Consider the following 18,415-nt stretch of genomic DNA (forward strand, 5'->3'; position numbering starts at 1 on the left):
CCTTTATATCAGTCCTTATCCTATCTCAATAATCTTGAGGGCCACATTTTAAGATGGACTTTACCAGCATGGGCTTTACCATCAGGCAGGATGTTAAAGAGTATGGCAGTCACATCACATGATAAACACTTGGGAGAATAGGACATGGTCCACAAACAAAGGACCTGGCAGGTGGGGAGAATAATAAAAACAAGTTTCAGCCAGATGTGGTAGTACATATCTATAATCCCAGCGACTGGGGAGGGTGAGGCAGGAAGATTGCAAGTTCAAGACCAGCCTGAGCAAATGAGTGAGGCCCTAAGCAATTTAGTGAGGCTCTGTCTCAAAATAAAAAAAAAAAAAATTTAAAGGGCTGGAGATGTATTTCACTAGTAAAATACTCCTGGGTTCAATCCCCAGTGCCATACACAAAAAAGCAGTTTTCAAATATGCTGGGAGAAATCACTCTCATGGTTAAGAGATCAGACTCGACTCTACAAAGTCAAGACACAAAAGAGCTGGGTGTAATGATATGCACCTGTAATCCCAGTGACCCAGGAGGCTGAAGTAGGAGGATTGCAGGATTCAGGCCAGCCTCAGCAATGTAGTGACACTCTAGGGCTGGGGACACAGCTCAGTGTTAAAGTACCCCGGGGCAAATCCCCAGTACAGAAAGAAAGAAGAAAAGAAAGACCTCCACTCATTACATTTATTAACCAAATTTTGTGCAGACGAAAGGCACAAGCCTGTGGCTTGAGCAAAGATCCCTTTCTTTCCAAAAAGAGGTCAATGGAAGGCTCTATGATGTTTCAACTGGAATATCCCAAGCCCTTCGCACAGAAGAGGGGCACTGCATTTAAATCTGCATCTACCTAGCTTGTTGGAGGCTAACCAATTTCTTTCCTTAGAGAAGTTCTTTGGCTTTGTCTCTGAACGTTGAATTCCTTTTAACGTGCCTTTGTGCCCAGAGGTTTGGTTTCGCAGTGCTGGGGATGGACTCCAAGGACTTATCATGGTAAGTGCCTGCTCTATCTCTGAGCTACACCTCCAGCCCCCAGAGTTGTTTTCTCATGTAAAGAGCTACAGCTAAGTCGATGAATTTCAGAGGGTAAAGTTCTCTAAGTAGGTGACTGTCTTCAGAGTTAAAAATTAGTCACTGTCCATTTTCATTTTCCTAATCAGTCACAGATTAAAAACTATTTCTGTTGAACACAAATAAATATGTGCAAAGGAATCTGAAAGAATACATACCACAATGTTACCTGGTAAGTGGTGAATTACAGGTGGCTTAGTTTTGGAAAAAGAAAAACAATAACAAATCATTACATACTTATTTTCTTCCCACGGCAGCTTAAACAAAATGACCCCTGGATTCTGTCTCTCTATAAGATTACCTTCTTCCCCCACACTACCTTTCACAAACTTTAGCTACAGTCAAAAAACTACAGTCCTCAAGCTGCTCTGGAGCCCAGGGTGTTAAAGAGAGACATGACTACTAACAGAGTCTCTAGAGCAGCTTGGGAATGGCAATGGGCCTTTGGCCGTTTGTAATCAAGGTGACCAGCAGCCTCCTCTAGCATTTATTGTTATTTCTTTTTAATTTTTTTAATTTTTATTTTTTTAGTTGTTGCTGGACCTTTATTTTATTTATTTATTTATATGTGGTGCTGAGAATCAAACCCAGTGCCTCACGCATGCGAGGAAAGCACTCTACCACAGAGTCACAACCTCAGTCCTTTGTTACTTCTCTTTCTCTCTCCTTTTTTTGTACTGGGGATTGAACCCAGTGGTGCTTCACCACTGAACCACATCCCCACCCCCATCCCTTTTTATTTTTTATTTTGAGACAGAGTCTTGCTGAGTTGCTCAGGGCCTCACTAAATTGCTGAGCCTAGCTTTGAACTCATGTTCCTCCTGCCTCATCCCAAACTGCTGGGATTAAAGGCATGCACCACCATGACCAGCCCATTAGTGTTATTTCCAGCCACCAGATCCTGATAGGGATTGAATCCAGAGGTACCATACCATTGAGCCACATCCCTGGTCCTTTAAATTTTTGAGACAGGGTCTCACTAAATTGCCCAGATTGGCCTGGAACTTGTGATCCTCTTGCCTCAGCCTCCCAAGTAGCTGGGGATCCTAGCCATCTTAATGTTCTTCCAAAAATTTTGGACTTTTCCTTGACTCCTCTCTATCTTACCTTATAATCAAATTAAAAACCAGGAACTCTAGTTGACTCTACATTCAAAATATAAATACCCCACTGCTACCACCATGATTTAGGGCATTTACCTGGATTACTGCTATAGCATTCTAACTAGGACTGCCAGATAAAATACAGGGAACCTAGTTAAATTTGAATTTCTGATAAATGAGATAATTTGTTAGTGTAAGTTATGTTTTATACTGTATACTCTGCCTCATGCTTCTCTGTGGCAAGCCCCCCCACTTCCTTCAAGTATATTCTGAAATGTCTGCTTTAAAGTGAAACTTTCTCTGATCCCCTTATTTAAATTGCAGCCCCTCCCCAGTATTCCCTACATTCCCTTCTCTGTTCATCCCCCCCACACATGAGTTGCTATAGTTAGCGTCTGAAACATACCCCAGAGGTTCATGTGCTAAAGGCTTGGTTGTTTAGTTGGTCTGGGGTATGGCCTGAGAATTTGTATTTCTCCCAGGTGATACCAATGCTAGTGGCCGGGAAATCATGCTAGGAGTCAAGCATGGTCTCAGACAATGAAACCAAAATGTGATTTGCTAGAAAATAGTTACCGCCAGTGGTTCAACTTATTAAAGAAAAGGATAATTTTGCCAGGTACAATGGCGCATGCCTATAATCTCAGATACTCAGAAGGAGGCTGAGGCAGGACAATCACAAATTCAACGCCAGCCTGGGCAACCTAGTGAGACTCTATCTCAAAAAAACAAAACAAAAACAAAAAGGACTGGGGATGTTGCATAGTGGTAGAGTGCCTCTGGGTTCAATCGATGGTACCACTAAATAATAATAATAATAATAATAATAATTAAAAACTTTGAGTAGAGGGAGCAGGTTCATTGTGACTATTTAAAGCAAGACTTTGCTCTAAGGTCTTAAATATAAGAACAGACTCAGCTATGCCTCAAAGTAGGAGTATTTTAGTTGAACTGGTACAAACACGAAGAGCAACAATTATGAAGGAAAAGGAAAGGCTAACTGCCAAATTTAAGGACCCAAAGAGATATGATTAGTGTTGGGAGCATTTGAGACAAGTAGGCTGTTATTTTGGTGCTCCTCAAATCATGCCATTTGGGGACCTTGTAAAGGCAAAAACATCTCTCTTCAAAATATGAAATTGGCAATTTAGGTAGCTCCAGATTAATAACTGACCTACACAGCCAAGTGACCATGGGCAGTTTGTCTTTCCTTATGCCCCAAAAAAATAACCACTTGCCACCGTATCTCTGGTATTTTGGGAATATCACCCCACATTATTGTTTAAGTCTCACAATTCAGTAAGGTAGGTATTATTATCTTCATTTTCCACTTGAAGAAACTGAATTTCAGCCAGGTCAAGTTAACTTGTCCATGTTCACTATCATAGGCAGAATAATGGCCTCCAATGATGCCCATGACCTAATCTCCAGAACCTGTGACTAAAGACTTTGCAACTGTGATTAAGTAGAAACATGAGGAAATTACCCTGGATTATCTTAATGGATGTGATATAATCAATCATTTTAAGAGGGAGGCAGGTGGCCAAAGGTAAGACAGTGTGACAATGGAAATGAGAGGCTGGAGTAACATGATGAAGGGGCCATGAGTCAATGAATACAGACAGCCTTTGGAAGTCAATGACCAAATTCTCCCAAAGGAATGCAACCCTGGTGACACCTTGATTTTTTTCCCCTGAGATTCACCACAGATTTCTGACTTCCAAAACTGTAAGATAACTTTTTTTTGTTTAACTAAGTTGGTTTTCATTTTACAGTAGCAATAAGTGGTCACCCACCCAGCTGGTAAGTTGCAGAATTGTTATTTTTGCAACTAGGTCTAACAGACTCCAAAATCAGTGATCTTTCCATCATCATGGGGATGTAGGGGTTTAAAAGAAATCTTGGATGTGAGAATGGAAAGTAAAAATCTACCAAAACCAAGAACAGCCTAGGAGAGCTGATCCTGGGGTCTACTTACTCCAAAATAACCTCTTGCGCATGGCCTGATGTTTTTCATTTTAGTAGTTGTAGTCATTTGGATTGAAAAGCACTGTTTTAAGATTATTGAAAATACCTCTGGCAAGCACTAAACGTCACTGGCACTTTAGGATGGACTGAGTTAATCTCAGTTTTTCTGCTATACTTGGTGATAATAACTGCAATAAAGAAATTGGAATTTTTTTTTTTTTTTATTTAAGAAATTGGAATTTTGACTGGGTGAGGAGAAGCAAGAAATTCTGAAGTCATGGTAGCATTCCAGTTTATAGACATCTTGTGGGGCGGAAGAGGGTGCTGACTATGAAAAGCTTGGGGGTCACTTGAGGGCAATAAATACAGTATACCAAAGATACACAGCATGTAGTGTTTTCTAAGCAGAGAATTGACTATATGGAAGTTTTCAGGATTTTGGGGGGTACCGGGGATTGAACCCAGGGGTACTCTACCACTGAACTACATACCCAGCTATTTTGATTTTCTTTTAAATTTTGATACAGGGTCTCCCTAAGTTGCTGTGGCTGGCCTTGAAATTGGGATCCTCCTGCCTCAGCCTCCCAAGTTGCTGGGATAGTTTTCAGACTTCTTATACAGTGTGGGATTCTACACAAACAAGTTTACTTAAACCTTCTCTTTAAGAGCTTTGCCTTTGAGTTGTGTGCAGTGAAGCATGCCTGTAAACCCAGGTACTCAGAAGGCTGATGCCGGAGAATGAAAATTTCAAGGTCAGCCTCAGCAATTTAGTGAGACCCCCAGCAACTTAACAAGAATCTGTCAAAAAATATGAAATTTTAAAAAGGGTTGGAATATAGCTTAGTGGTAGAGCAGCTCTGGATTCAATTTCCAATACCAAATAAATAAATAAACAGGCTTTCATACCTCTATTGCAAGTTATTCCCACAAATAGTTGGACACACCTGTGAAGATAAAGCCATTTAGCAAGTAGGGCTGTTAGGCCCCACCAAATTTGTGAAAGAGCTCTATTTCTCCTATCTCTATTTGAATTCTAGCAGGGTCTTTATGCCTTCATCTAGCAAGCATTCCCCAATAGGAAGGTTTTGTTGATTTGGAAAGTTTTGAAACCTCACCAGCTGTGATACTGCAATCACTATACATTCTTCTCCAAGATTAGTCAGGAAACCAACAAAAAAGGGAGGCTGACCAGTTGGATGGATGCCGCAGCAATTTTACTCCTACGTTACCATTTCTGGTCCTATCTCATCACTTTGAGTAATCCCGCAGATTTGGTGAGAAATGGAAATTAATTTCTCAGATAAGTTCAAAACCCTTTCCTTAACTCAAACGATTGTTTGGTATGGGACTGTATCTTGGGTAGGATCTTCAAACACACTGTATAAGGCTCCCCAAAAGCAAGAAAAGCTCTTTTCTCTGTTTAGCTCATTTGGGGTAGATTACTCGATTGAGAATGTATTAGAGACTATAAAAGACAGGAGGACAATGATTTTTTTTCTTTGTTTCTCATCCTCACTGAATGATATGGCAGGCTGAGTGGAGTCTGAAGGAGAACAAATTTCCTCTCTCCCACACTTACCAAATGTGTAGTGCTGCCTCCAATCCTGCCACATTGTAGATTAACAGTTGGGGGAAAAAAAACACAAAGACACCAAGAGTAATTTGGAACAATTGGTAGAGAGAGTTGGATGATTTAACAAAAGAGACACTGACAACATTTTTACAATACTATAATTATAAAGTTGAAGGCACATCCTTGGCAGAAATATGATCAACTACATGCTTGTGGAAAAACAAACTACTATCTTGACTACAGTAGAAGAATATTGCACAACATTGTCCACTGCTGTTTTGGGTATCAAACAATGTTTAACAATGTTTAGTGAAACATTTCATTAACTAAAAACATAAGGTTGAGACGCCTGGTTTGGGCTACAAAAGGCATTTATGATCAATGTCATTAAAGAAATTCTTTGGACTGAAAAACAAGAATTCATGCTTTGTGCTGTATCTAATTGCTCATACCAGATTAAGGGACTAAAGAAAGTTAGTGTAAAAATAGGCATGAATCCATATTTTTTAATATTTGGTAAAATAATACTTTTTAAGAAATATAGGAAAGAAAACAAAAAATACCCATAAGGGAGTGAATAATAGGAATGTCTTTATTCTTTTTAAAATAACCAGTAACCAGATGCCTCAACCAAACAAAATAACAAAATAAAATAAAATAAATATTCAGAAAAATCATTTTAAAGCAGGATCCACAATCATGGAAAAAAATTATCCAACACACATTTTGATTTGAAGCTGTGTATAGAAAATATATGCACACTTAAATTTTTGGAAACATCTTGTCTACAGTACTATTTTAAGCATTCTGTATATCTGAATAAAGTATAATTTTTAAAAAATTAAAGCACAATATAAAATTATTTGTTCACAAAGCATCAAATTTAACATTCTAAAATGTTGATACTAAACTAGGAAAAACATTTGTAGTTTCACAACTGACAACCATACTTTTTTAGACTGCAACACTAAATATTCTAGTTGGGTTTTGATCTTTGAAATTCAAAAGGCATCTTTGGATATTTAAGTTAAGGTGCCCCATGGCTGAGTCTGCACCAGCACTAGATATCAAAGTGTTCTTGTCATCTTCAGACTGAGGGCATGATTGCTGAGTGAATATGGAAGAGTGATAAAGACAATACAAATAAAGAACTTTAAAATATATCAAATTTAAATATAAATCCATTTTCCTTCTACATGATAATATAGATGAATACATATGTGCAGGTACATATAAATTTGTTTATGTGCATGAATAAACAGAGATACACACACTTATAAAATTTCTCACTAGTAACTAGTTACTTAGTTACTAACGAAAGCAATGATTTTGATCCCCTCCATAAATCACCTCTCTCACCTGTGAATATAACAACCCCTCTGTAGCTAATAGTTCAAGATTTCAAGAGACCTGCGGTAGAGAATTCAAATGTGGCTACAGATATCTAAAGCAGGACTCTTAAAAAACAGCATGTCTTCTGTTCTTGTAGTAAGAACTGAAATTACATCCTGATTACTTCCAAATCATAAGCTATTAACTTTTGCTGTCCTATGACATGCATGATATAAAGCCAAAAGATTGACTCAAACACACACACACACACAATAAAAACAGTAACTGGCTATGTTCAATTGTGTGGGAGGGGGGCTTCTTTTCTCAGTTTGGCTCCAGAGTAAGAAAAAGGTATTAAACATTTGTCATACCAGCTGTTTCTTGTAAAAGAAATGAGTCATGTTATCATGGTCCACTGGAATTAAAGAAATGAATATTCAAACTCAAACTGTAAGCATGGAAGATGGGATAAGATTGGTCTTAAAAAAGTCTAAACATACACACTGATTCATACATTTTTAAAATGGGCTTGCCTTTCTAGATTAATAGCACCTTAATCAAAAGTGTCTGTTCTGTTCTCTCTTTAAGACATGTATAGAAATTACATCTTTTCCAAATGTGAAAAGACAGCATGAAATAATGTTGTAAATTCTGTGTGTGTGTGTGTGTGTGTGTGTGTGTGTGTGTGTGTGAAAGGATACAAGAGAAAAGGGGGAGAAGAACCTTGTCTCCTACCTTTTAGACTCCCATCTATAAAAATGATTTTTCATATTTAGTACTGACCTCAAGGAAAGAAAAGAACTAATATTTACGGAGCACAAATCCTATGTGTTGGGTATTATTCTGGCAATGGGAACAAAATGCTTGGAATTTACTTATAAATTATCTTAATTTACATATTCTGCACATGAAATCCACCTTGCAATTAACAAGGAAATTTAAACAGTCACATAAGTACCAGATCTCTGACCAGTATATTAGCTCCTGGGCACTCACCCTGGAATTTTCATGTGACAATGGGAACAAGCCCCTAAATTTGCCAACAACACTAACAAGACAAGTGCAAATGTTTTGTTGTTGTTGTTTTTATGGCACTGGAGATTAAAACCAGGGGTATCACTGAGCTAAAACTCCAGCCCTTTTTATTTATTTATATTTTTTATTTTGAGACAGGTTCTAAGTTGCCCAGACTGGCCTCAAACTTGCAATCTTCCTGTCTCAGCCTCCCCAGTCACTGGGATTACAGGTGTGTGCCACCACACATAATAAGTGCAAATGTTTTAAACAAGAGAAAAGTATATATTTGGCTAAAAGATATCATGGCCTAGGGACATTCTAATTTCTATATTACAAATTTACTGTAGTTTTTGGTACAAGCAGCTTTGCGTAATAGTATTACTTTAAAGTCATGTTGACAGCCTATATGAAACAATAAAAGATAATTAAAATCTATTAAATTATATATACCAGCAAAGAAATTCTATATATTAAATATAATAGCGTTAATCTTTTGAATGAAGGCTCAAAATGTTAACTTTCTGGACTGAACAACTTAGAGCTGAACTCAGCCGGAGTGAATTGAAAGCTAGCACAAAGCTAGGGAGACTGAAGGAAGAAGGTTAATATACTTCTTACAACAATGGAAAGATGGGAGGCAGGGATCCCTACAGACCCTTAAGGTCTTTTTAGCTACAAAGTTCTTAAAAAAGGAACAAGGTAGTGGAAAAATTGTCAGTTATTTTTATCAATGAAAAAAAAAACACCTAAATTTGGCTCACTTAAAGGAAGATAACAAAAGAAGACATCTTGGAGAATCTAAGAAAGCAACTGCAAAGACAAGGATACAGGGAGATAAGGGTGAAAGAAAATCTACAATAAATAAGGCACGTCTATTTTTAAACAGTTGCAACTGTTTCCCTTCTAAAACTAGATGCTTTATACAGTGCTTTGAGAATCAATGCATCCCGGTAGGGCAGGGATACAGACTCAAAAACATCCTTAAACTCATGCTCTTGAATCTTCAAATTTTTAATTATCCTCTTTTTGACTCCCCCTATTTTGGTTAAATAAAATATTCTATCATTTGAGCAGCAATTCAGCAATCTCTAATTGTACAGCTTGTTGTAAATCTCACTGCACTTTCCTTATCTATCACTAGAGAAAGCAAAAAAATGCTGCAAATTCATTTTAAATAAAGCTAGGTTCAGAGCCCACGCCCTGAAAAAGGTATTTTGCCATTAGACAAATGCAACTCAAATTGAATCCCTCACATAAGAGCATAAGATTATAAGAGCATAAAATCCTTCCACAATATCTTGAAAAGCTAAAGTAATAGCATGAATGCTGTGTCAGTGCATAACAATTTCAAATAGCAGTGCTCTCTGTTGCCTTTACAATGTGGTGTCTTCATCTTCCCTGAAGTCTCCCACCAGGAGCGAGTGCTTGTCAGGTTCACTAGTAACAACACTGTTTAGGGAACGTCTATCAGATAGTAATGAGTTTATGGAGGCTCTGCTGTAATTAACAATCCGGTTCAGCAAACCCAGTTTAGGAGAATTTCTTGAAGTGTCATCTATTCCAACATGAACGCTGATTTCTGAAGGACTCTTCTGTCCTATCTGGCTCCGGGAATGCAGTTCATAGTTCTCATAAGTTGGTTTCCTATAACTGGACACATGGAAAAGCATATAAGTTTAAAATAATCAAATGGTGAATAAGGTGCTTATTACATGTACAAATGAAAGATGTACCTGGTATGAAAAGTACAAAGGTTATCACTGCTAGAAAGGTAGCCTTAAGTGAACTGAATAGAGCCACATGATCAGAAATTCCATTCTCAAAACCAATTTTAACCAGACTAGATTTTATCTCACTCAGTGCTAGTGGTTGCTATGCATAAACTATATGAAGTGACAATTACACAGCTAATTATTATTATTACCTAATTATTATTATTATTATTATGAATGGCTTGAGTTTATTATTGATCCATGGTCAAGACTGTAGAAAAACAATAAAAGGTTTGTAAAAAAAAAAAAAAACAAAATAAGCAACCCATCATACTTACAGTTTAAGGAAGAGAGAAGAAAGTACCACAGAAACAGATGAAGCAGCCATTGCTGCAGATCCCATCCAGGGTTGCAAAACCAAACCAGCGGGCATAAAAACTCCTAGGAAATGAGTTTGGATTAGAGTATACAGTACTAAATAGATCATCTATGTGTTTTAACACATATATACAAATGATTTCTTTGATTTTTTTTTAGCGTTTTATCTTCTTGGTGGTAAGGATTTACGTTGTCAAATTTTTTGTTGTTTTCCAATTTTTCATTAATAGAGTATTGCTGTGAACATTCTTGTATGTCTCCTTGTACCCTTGTACCCATGTTTGAGAATTTCCCTAGGGTACGTCCTAGGGGTGGAATTGCTGGGTCATGATAACCTGGGCACATCCTCAGCTTTAGGTAAATATTCCTTAGTTCTCCAAAGTGGCTGGACCAGTTCACAATTCCAGCAACAGTGTATGGGAGTTCATGTTCTATAAACTCACCATACTTGGTTTGACAGATATTTTAATATTTGTTCATATGATGGAGATAAAATATAGACTTACTATACTTTTAATTTTTATGTGCTTATCTGGATTTTTCTGCTTGTTCTACAGTGATCATATATTACTTGTATAGTTTTTAAAAAATCACTTACTCCATGAATTAATCTTATTAAGCTGAGGTTGTTCTTTTGCTCTTTGTCCCCTTAGCATTTGTATGTCCTTGTTGATAAATAGCTTTGTAATTGTTTTCATGTCATTTCATGTCTTTGTCTCTCGAACCAGAGAGAATAAGAAGAAATGGATAGCTATTTCTTCTCTCATTATCAACTCCTACCACTTCTAAATTTACGAGATTCTCAGATGCTTATTAAAAAATCCTAAATTATTATTTCTTGGCCTTTTTCCTTTAATCCACCTCATTTGATCTCTGAACCTAAAATGACACCTATTAACTATACCAGAGTATTAAGAACAGAAAATTCTCTGTATGCTACAATCATAACTACACAAGACCAAAACTGACACAGAGTAAAAAAGACTGGAAGGAAATATAAAATACTAATAATGGCTGTTTGGGAATGAGATTAAAGGTTTATTTGTGGCCAGGTGTGGGGATATACACCTGTAATTCCAGCTACTTGGTAGGCTGAAAAGGATCACAAGTTCAAGGCCAGTCTCAGCAATTTAGTGAGACCTGTCTCAAAATAAAGAATAAAAGGACTGAAGATGTGTAGCTCAGCATTAAAGCATTTACTGAGCATGTGTGAAGCCCTGGAGTTCAATTCTCAGCACTGTTAAAAATAAGAAGGATCCAGGCACGGTGGTGCATGCCTGTAATCCCAGCAGCTTGGGAGGCTAAGGCAGGAGGATCACAAGTTCAAAGCCAGCCTCAACAAAAGTCAGGCGCTAAGCAACTCGGTGAGACTCTATCTCTAAATAAAATACCAAATAGGACTGGGCATGTGGCTCTGTGGTCAAGTACCCCTGAGTTCAATCCCCAGTAACCCCCCAAAAATAAAAAGAAAAAGAAAAAGAAAAAGGATATTTGTTCTCTTTGGCAAAAAATACACTTAAATAAATACATATGTGTGTGTGAGTATATGGAGAAAGAAATGAAGCAATGTGGCAAAGTATCAATTGGTGAGCTTAGATGAAGGGTACACAGATTTTCATTGTATCCTTTTTTGATGTTGATGTAGATTAGACAATTTTCAGAATATAAAGTTAGAGGGGAAAATAAACCTGTCAGAATGCTCATACAGTCTTAGACCATAGTGAATACTGCTGAAAAATGAAAATTATTGGGTTTAACATTACTTTTCACTATGGCAGCAGGTTATATACAAAAACTAAGCTGAAAACTAATAATACTAAATCATCCAATATAATAGGTCTCTAATGACATCCATAAAAAAAAGCAGTAACAGTTAAGAGTCACATACCAGCAGCTATGGGAATTCCAACCAGATTATAAATTAGAGCAAAGACAAAATTTATCCGAATCCTCTTGACTGTCTTTCTTGATAAGTCAATACTTGCCACTACATCCAGAAGATCATTCTAAGAACAGAAATATTTATGATATTAGTGAGAGACTCTAACTTTACTAGTAACTTTTGTATTTGATACTGTATATATTGAAGATTATGTATACCCTTCAGTAATATGTGTATTAACTACAAATCTCAGACATTGCTAAAACCTCTGAGCCAGTCTTGGAAGATGTTTTACAGAAATTTTTCCCAGGGTTCTGAAAACACTTTAAAGGGTTGTTCTGGTACAAGGATTAAATATCATTAAAATAACCTCAACAAATATTACAGAAGATAATCATTATAAATACATTCCTAAATGTTATTCTTCACATTGGCAGTTTAGAATTCTCATTCACATTGATACATTGAGAAAGTCAATAGGCAATTGGTAAGATTTCCCATACTCCCACCTCAAATTCTCATAGTCTTCATAACTAGGAACATGGGAATTAGGGCAGAATCACTGTGTTCAATATACTTTATGACATTATCACTGACCATGTATGGCAGTCTCATGTTCCTCAGAGGTCAGGCCATGGGACTTACCCTTATCAAAACCACATCAGCTGCTTCAATGGCTACATCTGTGCCTGTGCCAATGGCAATTCCAACATTTGCCATTGCCAGAGCTGGGGAGTCATTGATTCCATCTCCTACCATGGCTACCCGTTTCCCCTCCTCTTGAAGTTGCTTCACCTTAGCAACTTTGTGGGAAGGTAAAACTTCAGCAAACACCTTAGTAATGCCAACCTACGAGAGGAAAATAAACTCAATTCACTTCAAGCAATAATACTGAGTACCTGAGGAATAACTCAGTAATAACCAGCCATCGTTTTTTACCCACCAGATGTCTACATTTTCAATGACTGATAATATCCAGTGATAACATGGGAAATGAGTTTTCTATACACTGTTGTTGAGTGTGTAAACTGACAGTCATTTCGGAGGGCCTTTGGCAGCATATACCCAAGTGTGCACATCATTTGGCACAGCAGTTCTACATCTAGCAATATTTTGGACAGACTTGTACACGTACAAAGATGTTTATTACTGCCTGTTTGCAACAAGAAAACTTTCAAACATTTGGTATTTAAGTTTAGTTGCATTTTTAAAATACATCTAATCAGATTAAACAGATTCAATTCTATTTGCTTCAAGTATAATGCTGGCAGGTTTCTATACTTCTCTGTGGGATTCAGTAAACTCTACATTTATTAATAAAAAAATGGAAAACTTTCAAATTTACCTAAATGTCCACCATTAGGGGAATAGTTAAATTTTGAATGATCCATATCATGGAATTCCATGAAACAATATTAGAATGAAATAACTTTATGTGTTCACACATGAACAAAGTTCTAAGGAATAGTTATATTTAAAAAAAACTAGGGAATACTCTGTATAAAATGATCCAATTGATGTTGAAAATATCATAATTATACATTAGTATAATCTGTATGTGAACATACATGCATTTGTAGGTGGAAGGGGTAGAAATGGACAGAGAGCATGGGAAAAGGGTAGCAAACTCTTTACATCCTTCTCTATTTTATAAAAAAAAATTCATATATTCTTTGTGTTATTTATTAGAAGAGGGGAGAAGGCATTCCCAAGTAGAAAAGACTGAAAAATGTTGGAGGTAAGGCAAATGCAGGAATCAGCAGAAAATTTGTATGTCAAAGTGGTGCATTAGGAAAATGGTTCCATTAGTGGTGTTTGGGACTGAATAGAAAGGAATCTGTTTGGTGTTATTGTCAAATTTCAGGCAAGAGATGATGAAAGCCTGGCTAGGCTAACAGCACTGTAAAGAATATGAGCAACATGTCAAAGGAAGCATCAACAGAAACTGGTGTACACTCAAGCATCTAATGAGCTAAGCAGATACCTTTTTACGTATACTAGTAACACACAAACCTCAAAGTCCTTCTAGAATAGCATGCTAATTCTTCTTTAAGGAACCAGATAAAGCTATTTGGTGTGAATTGCTTAGTATTTGAATGCAATAAATAAAATGTATGTGAAGAATCAGAAGTCACCACATGCCCAAAGCCCAACAACTAAGTAAACCAATTACCTGAGAGGCAATAGATCTAGCTGTCTTACTGTTGTCTCCAGTCATCAGAACTACTTCTAAGCCCATAGATTTCAGGATATGGACAGCCAATTCTGCTTCAGGCTTCACAGTATCAGCAATGGCTATCAAGCCACACAGCTCATCTAATATAGAAGCAGCAGAAGATAGTTTGGAATATGGTGAAAAGTTGAATATTTTAATGTAAAATTTCAGAAAGAAATGAATTTTGTTAAGTTATTCAGGGCTTGACTTAACTCAAAATGTCTCTGAACCCATACAGACTTTATACCATGAACCCTATAATAAACGTTCATATTTGGTTATGAAAACTTCACAGACGAAAGCAGGGGTAACTAACAAAAGTAGAAATAGGAAAACAGAGAGATCTTACTGAATATTAAAATAATCCTTTCCTTTCCTTAGATAGGTATTTGCCAACAGCTATGAACACTTCCTAGCTAATTTAAAGGGAAATGAAACTTACAACTAATACTTTTCTTCTTTTTAAAAGTGAAAGGGGTGTGTGAATGGAGCTAAAACTGACATTTTAGATAGGTAAAAATTACTGCAAAATACTTATTTTATTCTGTTTAAAAGACAAAAGTAAAATGATATTCTCTGTTTCTTCCTGGACCTAAAAGCCATAGTAAGATACCTCCTTCATACTTAGCAATGATTATAAATGTTCAATGACTAATCTCAGAACTAGAAATTTACCCTAAGAAATAGTTTAATAAGTGAAAGCGCCTAAAACCTCAACGATGTTTATTGCAGGGTTATTTACAATAATGAAATATTAAGAATTCCCTAAATTTCCAACAATAGGGGAATGATTTATTATAGTGGTAAGCTGGATGAATCATGTAGTATTAAAGTAAAATTATAGGGCTGGGGTGTAGCTCAGTGGTAGACTACTTGCTGAGCATGCACAAGGCTCTGTGTTCAATCCCTAGCACCACACAAAAACAAATAAATAAATAAATATGAAAATTACATAGCAATAATGGAAAATAATTTTATTAAGTAAAATAAAGAATATGAAATTACAAAATGGTATGTATACAAGGGATTTAACACTCTTACTTAACTTTATTGAGGTAAAATGCACATACAATAAAATGCACTCATCAAAAATAATATATAGACTAGTTTATGATAGACTACTATCATAAGTGGAAATACACATGTTAACAAAATCAGGAATAGAAAATATGAAATGAACTCTGACATTGTCTCAGTATGACAGGGTTCTGAATGTTACTTTGCTATTAGTTTACTGTTATATTGCTTTTAGGATTTATTTGTATAGGGGATTGAACCCAGGTTCTCATAGGCAAGCACTCTACCACTGACCTACGTCCTCAGCTACTTTTTGTTTTTTTCTTTCAAATCCATGATTAGCTTTTATTTATTTAAAACAGGCTAAGGAAGAAAGTAACAAAGAAAGGCAAATATAAGAGGATTTTTAAAAGACTTTTCTCCTTCTTTTTTATAGTACTGGGGATCAAATCCAGGGCCCTAGCCCAGGAAATTTTAATTAGTCAGTAGCAATCATATGCTACTCATGTTTTTACTTTGCATCAAAAGTGCTTGAGAAAAACCCACAGAGTTCAGAAGTTTCTCAAAAATACACAAGAAAGCACTTTGTATGGTGGCTCACACTTGTAATCCCAAAGACTTGGGGAGCTGAGGCAAGGGTATCAGAAGTTTGAGACCAGCCTCAGCAATTTAGCAGGACTCTTAGCAACTTACCAAGAATCTGGTCTCAATATAAAAAAATAAAAATGAGGGCTGCAGATGTAGCTCAGTAGTAAAGTGCCCCTGGGTTCAATCACCAGTACCACAAACAAACAAAAAGACCCCAAAACACACATGAAACAATTAACTGAGATTACAACGGTGAATCACAGTATACTCATGGAAAACCTTACCATCAACTGCCACCAATACAGCAGTACGACCTTTTCTTTCATGTTCAGTCATGGAATCATCTACATCATTATTAATGATGAGACCATTTCTAATCATCCACTCCCGGTTACCAATGAGAACTTTATACTGCTGAGTACTAAAAGTATCTGAAAGTAATTACAGAAATAACAATTGGTGAGTTCATGTAATTTTTATACCAACTCTATGAAGGCAGTTCTTTCTGTCTCATCTTGTAGTCATTACAGCTTATTTTTGGTAGAACACAACCTGGAATAGCAATTTTCAAATTTTCTGGGAATATACTCTGTTCTTCCATGTTTCTAGGCCTTTGCATATTTTGCTGCCTTGGCCTGAATATTCTTACCTCCTCCTTTCCAAATAGCAAACTTCATTGAATTCTTCAAGAGCCAATTCAAATGTCACTTTATTGGTGAAGCTTTCTCTTTGACCTTCCAGAGCAATTCAATTAAATTCAAAATATTTATTGTGTATCAGTAGCTGAATGTTGGACATAAATATGCAACCATGTTAATGTTACATTAAACTTGTGACCACTAACTTTAAGTGAGCACTTAGTGCTGTCTGGCAGTTCATCCACTTTTCCTTAGGTTATTCATCTTCCATTTCTTCTAGATGGATATTTCACACCTTCTCTCCTCCTTTCAAATCTTCAACTTCTCCTCCCCCATTCTTATACTAGATAAGAACTCTGGTTCCTACTTCAGAAAGAAAATAGAAGCAACCAGAAGAGAACTTCCACAAGCTCTCATTACCTCATCTACCCAGGGACTTGCGCCTCCTGTGTCCATATAATTTAGCATCCCTTCTATTCTTATAAACTGACCCTGTTCCTATTTAAGACCAACCTCTCCATTTGTGCATTAGATACCCTCTTTTGCTTATTTCAGAACATCTTTCCAACAATTCTCCCCTCTCCTTTTCTATTTCTGCTGTACATTGTCCTACCTTTAAAAATACCTCTGGATCTCACCTACCTCTTTAGCAACCACATTTCTCTGCCTATCTACACAGCAAAACTTCTCAAGTGTTTTTATTGACAGTCTACAATTCATGTCTTCCCATTCTCATAAGAACACACTCCAATAAAGTTTTTGCCTCTCCTATTTCAATGAATTGTTCATAGGGTACACCAGTGACCTTTACTCTAATAAACCTAGTGGTTAATTCTCAACCATCATCCTACTTGCCCTATTAGCAGCATTTAACACAGTTGCTGATTCCCTCCTTCTGGAAATACTTTCTTTGCTTGGCTTCTAGGACACCACATTCTTGCAAGTTACTCCTTGCTCACCACCTTTCAGTCTTTGCTAATCCCTCCTCACCTCCCTGACCTCTTAATCTATAGTGCACTGGGGTTCAGTCTTCAGCCCCTGCTTCATGATCTTATCCAATTTTATGTCTTTAAATACTACTCATATCAGCATTGTCCAAGAGAACATTCTATGATGACGGAAATGTTCTGTATCTGCTCTGTTTAATATAATAGCCACAAACTAAAACATGAGACTACTGAGGTCTGAAATGGGGTTAGTATGATTCAAGAGCTTAATATTAAATTAATTTTTAATTAATTTAAATAGTCTCATATAACTAGTGGTTACTGTACTGGACATCACAGATCTACAAGCAAATGACTCCCAAGTTTTTATCTATGACTCAGTCTATTTCTGACTCCTATAGCCAGAAATTTCCATTATATGACATCTCCACTTGGACATTTAATAGGTTCTCAAAAACATGTGCAGAACTGAAATCTTGATCTTTTCTCCAATACTACCTTCTCCTGTGGTCTTGCTCATCTTATTTAGAGGGTAATTCCATTCTTCCAACTGCTTAGGCCATAACCGTAGCACAAATTTTGACTCTGGTTTCTCTCCTACTCCATATATGAAATCTGTGAAAAAATCTTTCAATTCTTCTTTCAAGACACATCCAGAATCAGAACCGAGGTCATGGTAACAGCCCACTAACTCATCTTCCAGCTTCTGCCCTTGCCCCCAACTCTCACCTCCACAGTATAATTTTATCAGAGCATCCAGAGTGATAATGTGAAAACATTAAGTCAGATTCTGTCTCTTCCTCTACTCAAAACCCTAAAAATAGCTTCCTAAGAGTAAAAACCAAAGTCTTTTCAATGTCCTTACATGATCTAGTCCCATACTACCTCTCCAATCTTGTCTCTTGCCCCTATCCAACTCATTTATTCTGCTCTTGCCACACTGTTCTTGTCACTCCTCAAACAAATCAAGTAC

The 18,415-nt window shown here is 36.7% G+C and overlaps 1 protein-coding gene across 1 annotated transcript in view; it reads right to left on the reverse strand.

Annotated features, from left to right (window-relative positions):
• Nucleotides 1–5,856: 5,856 nt before the first annotated feature.
• The window catches only part of ATP7A (ATPase copper transporting alpha), a 66,370-nt gene continuing 53,811 nt past the window's right edge, over nt 5,857–18,415 (reverse strand). Inside the window, exons 17-22 of the mRNA XM_079123111.1 lie at nt 16,142–16,288; nt 14,211–14,353; nt 12,683–12,886; nt 12,044–12,161; nt 10,116–10,218; nt 5,857–9,715 (exon numbers count right to left, since the gene is read on the reverse strand). Coding sequence (XP_078979237.1) covers nt 9,439–9,715; nt 10,116–10,218; nt 12,044–12,161; nt 12,683–12,886; nt 14,211–14,353; nt 16,142–16,288 — 992 coding nt within the window. The 3' untranslated portion in view covers nt 5,857–9,438. The remainder of the gene's footprint in view (nt 9,716–10,115; nt 10,219–12,043; nt 12,162–12,682; nt 12,887–14,210; nt 14,354–16,141; nt 16,289–18,415) is intronic.

Source organism: Sciurus vulgaris (genome assembly GCF_902686455.1).
Source record: "Sciurus vulgaris genome assembly, chromosome: X".
NCBI lineage: Eukaryota > Metazoa > Chordata > Mammalia > Rodentia > Sciuridae > Sciurus > Sciurus vulgaris.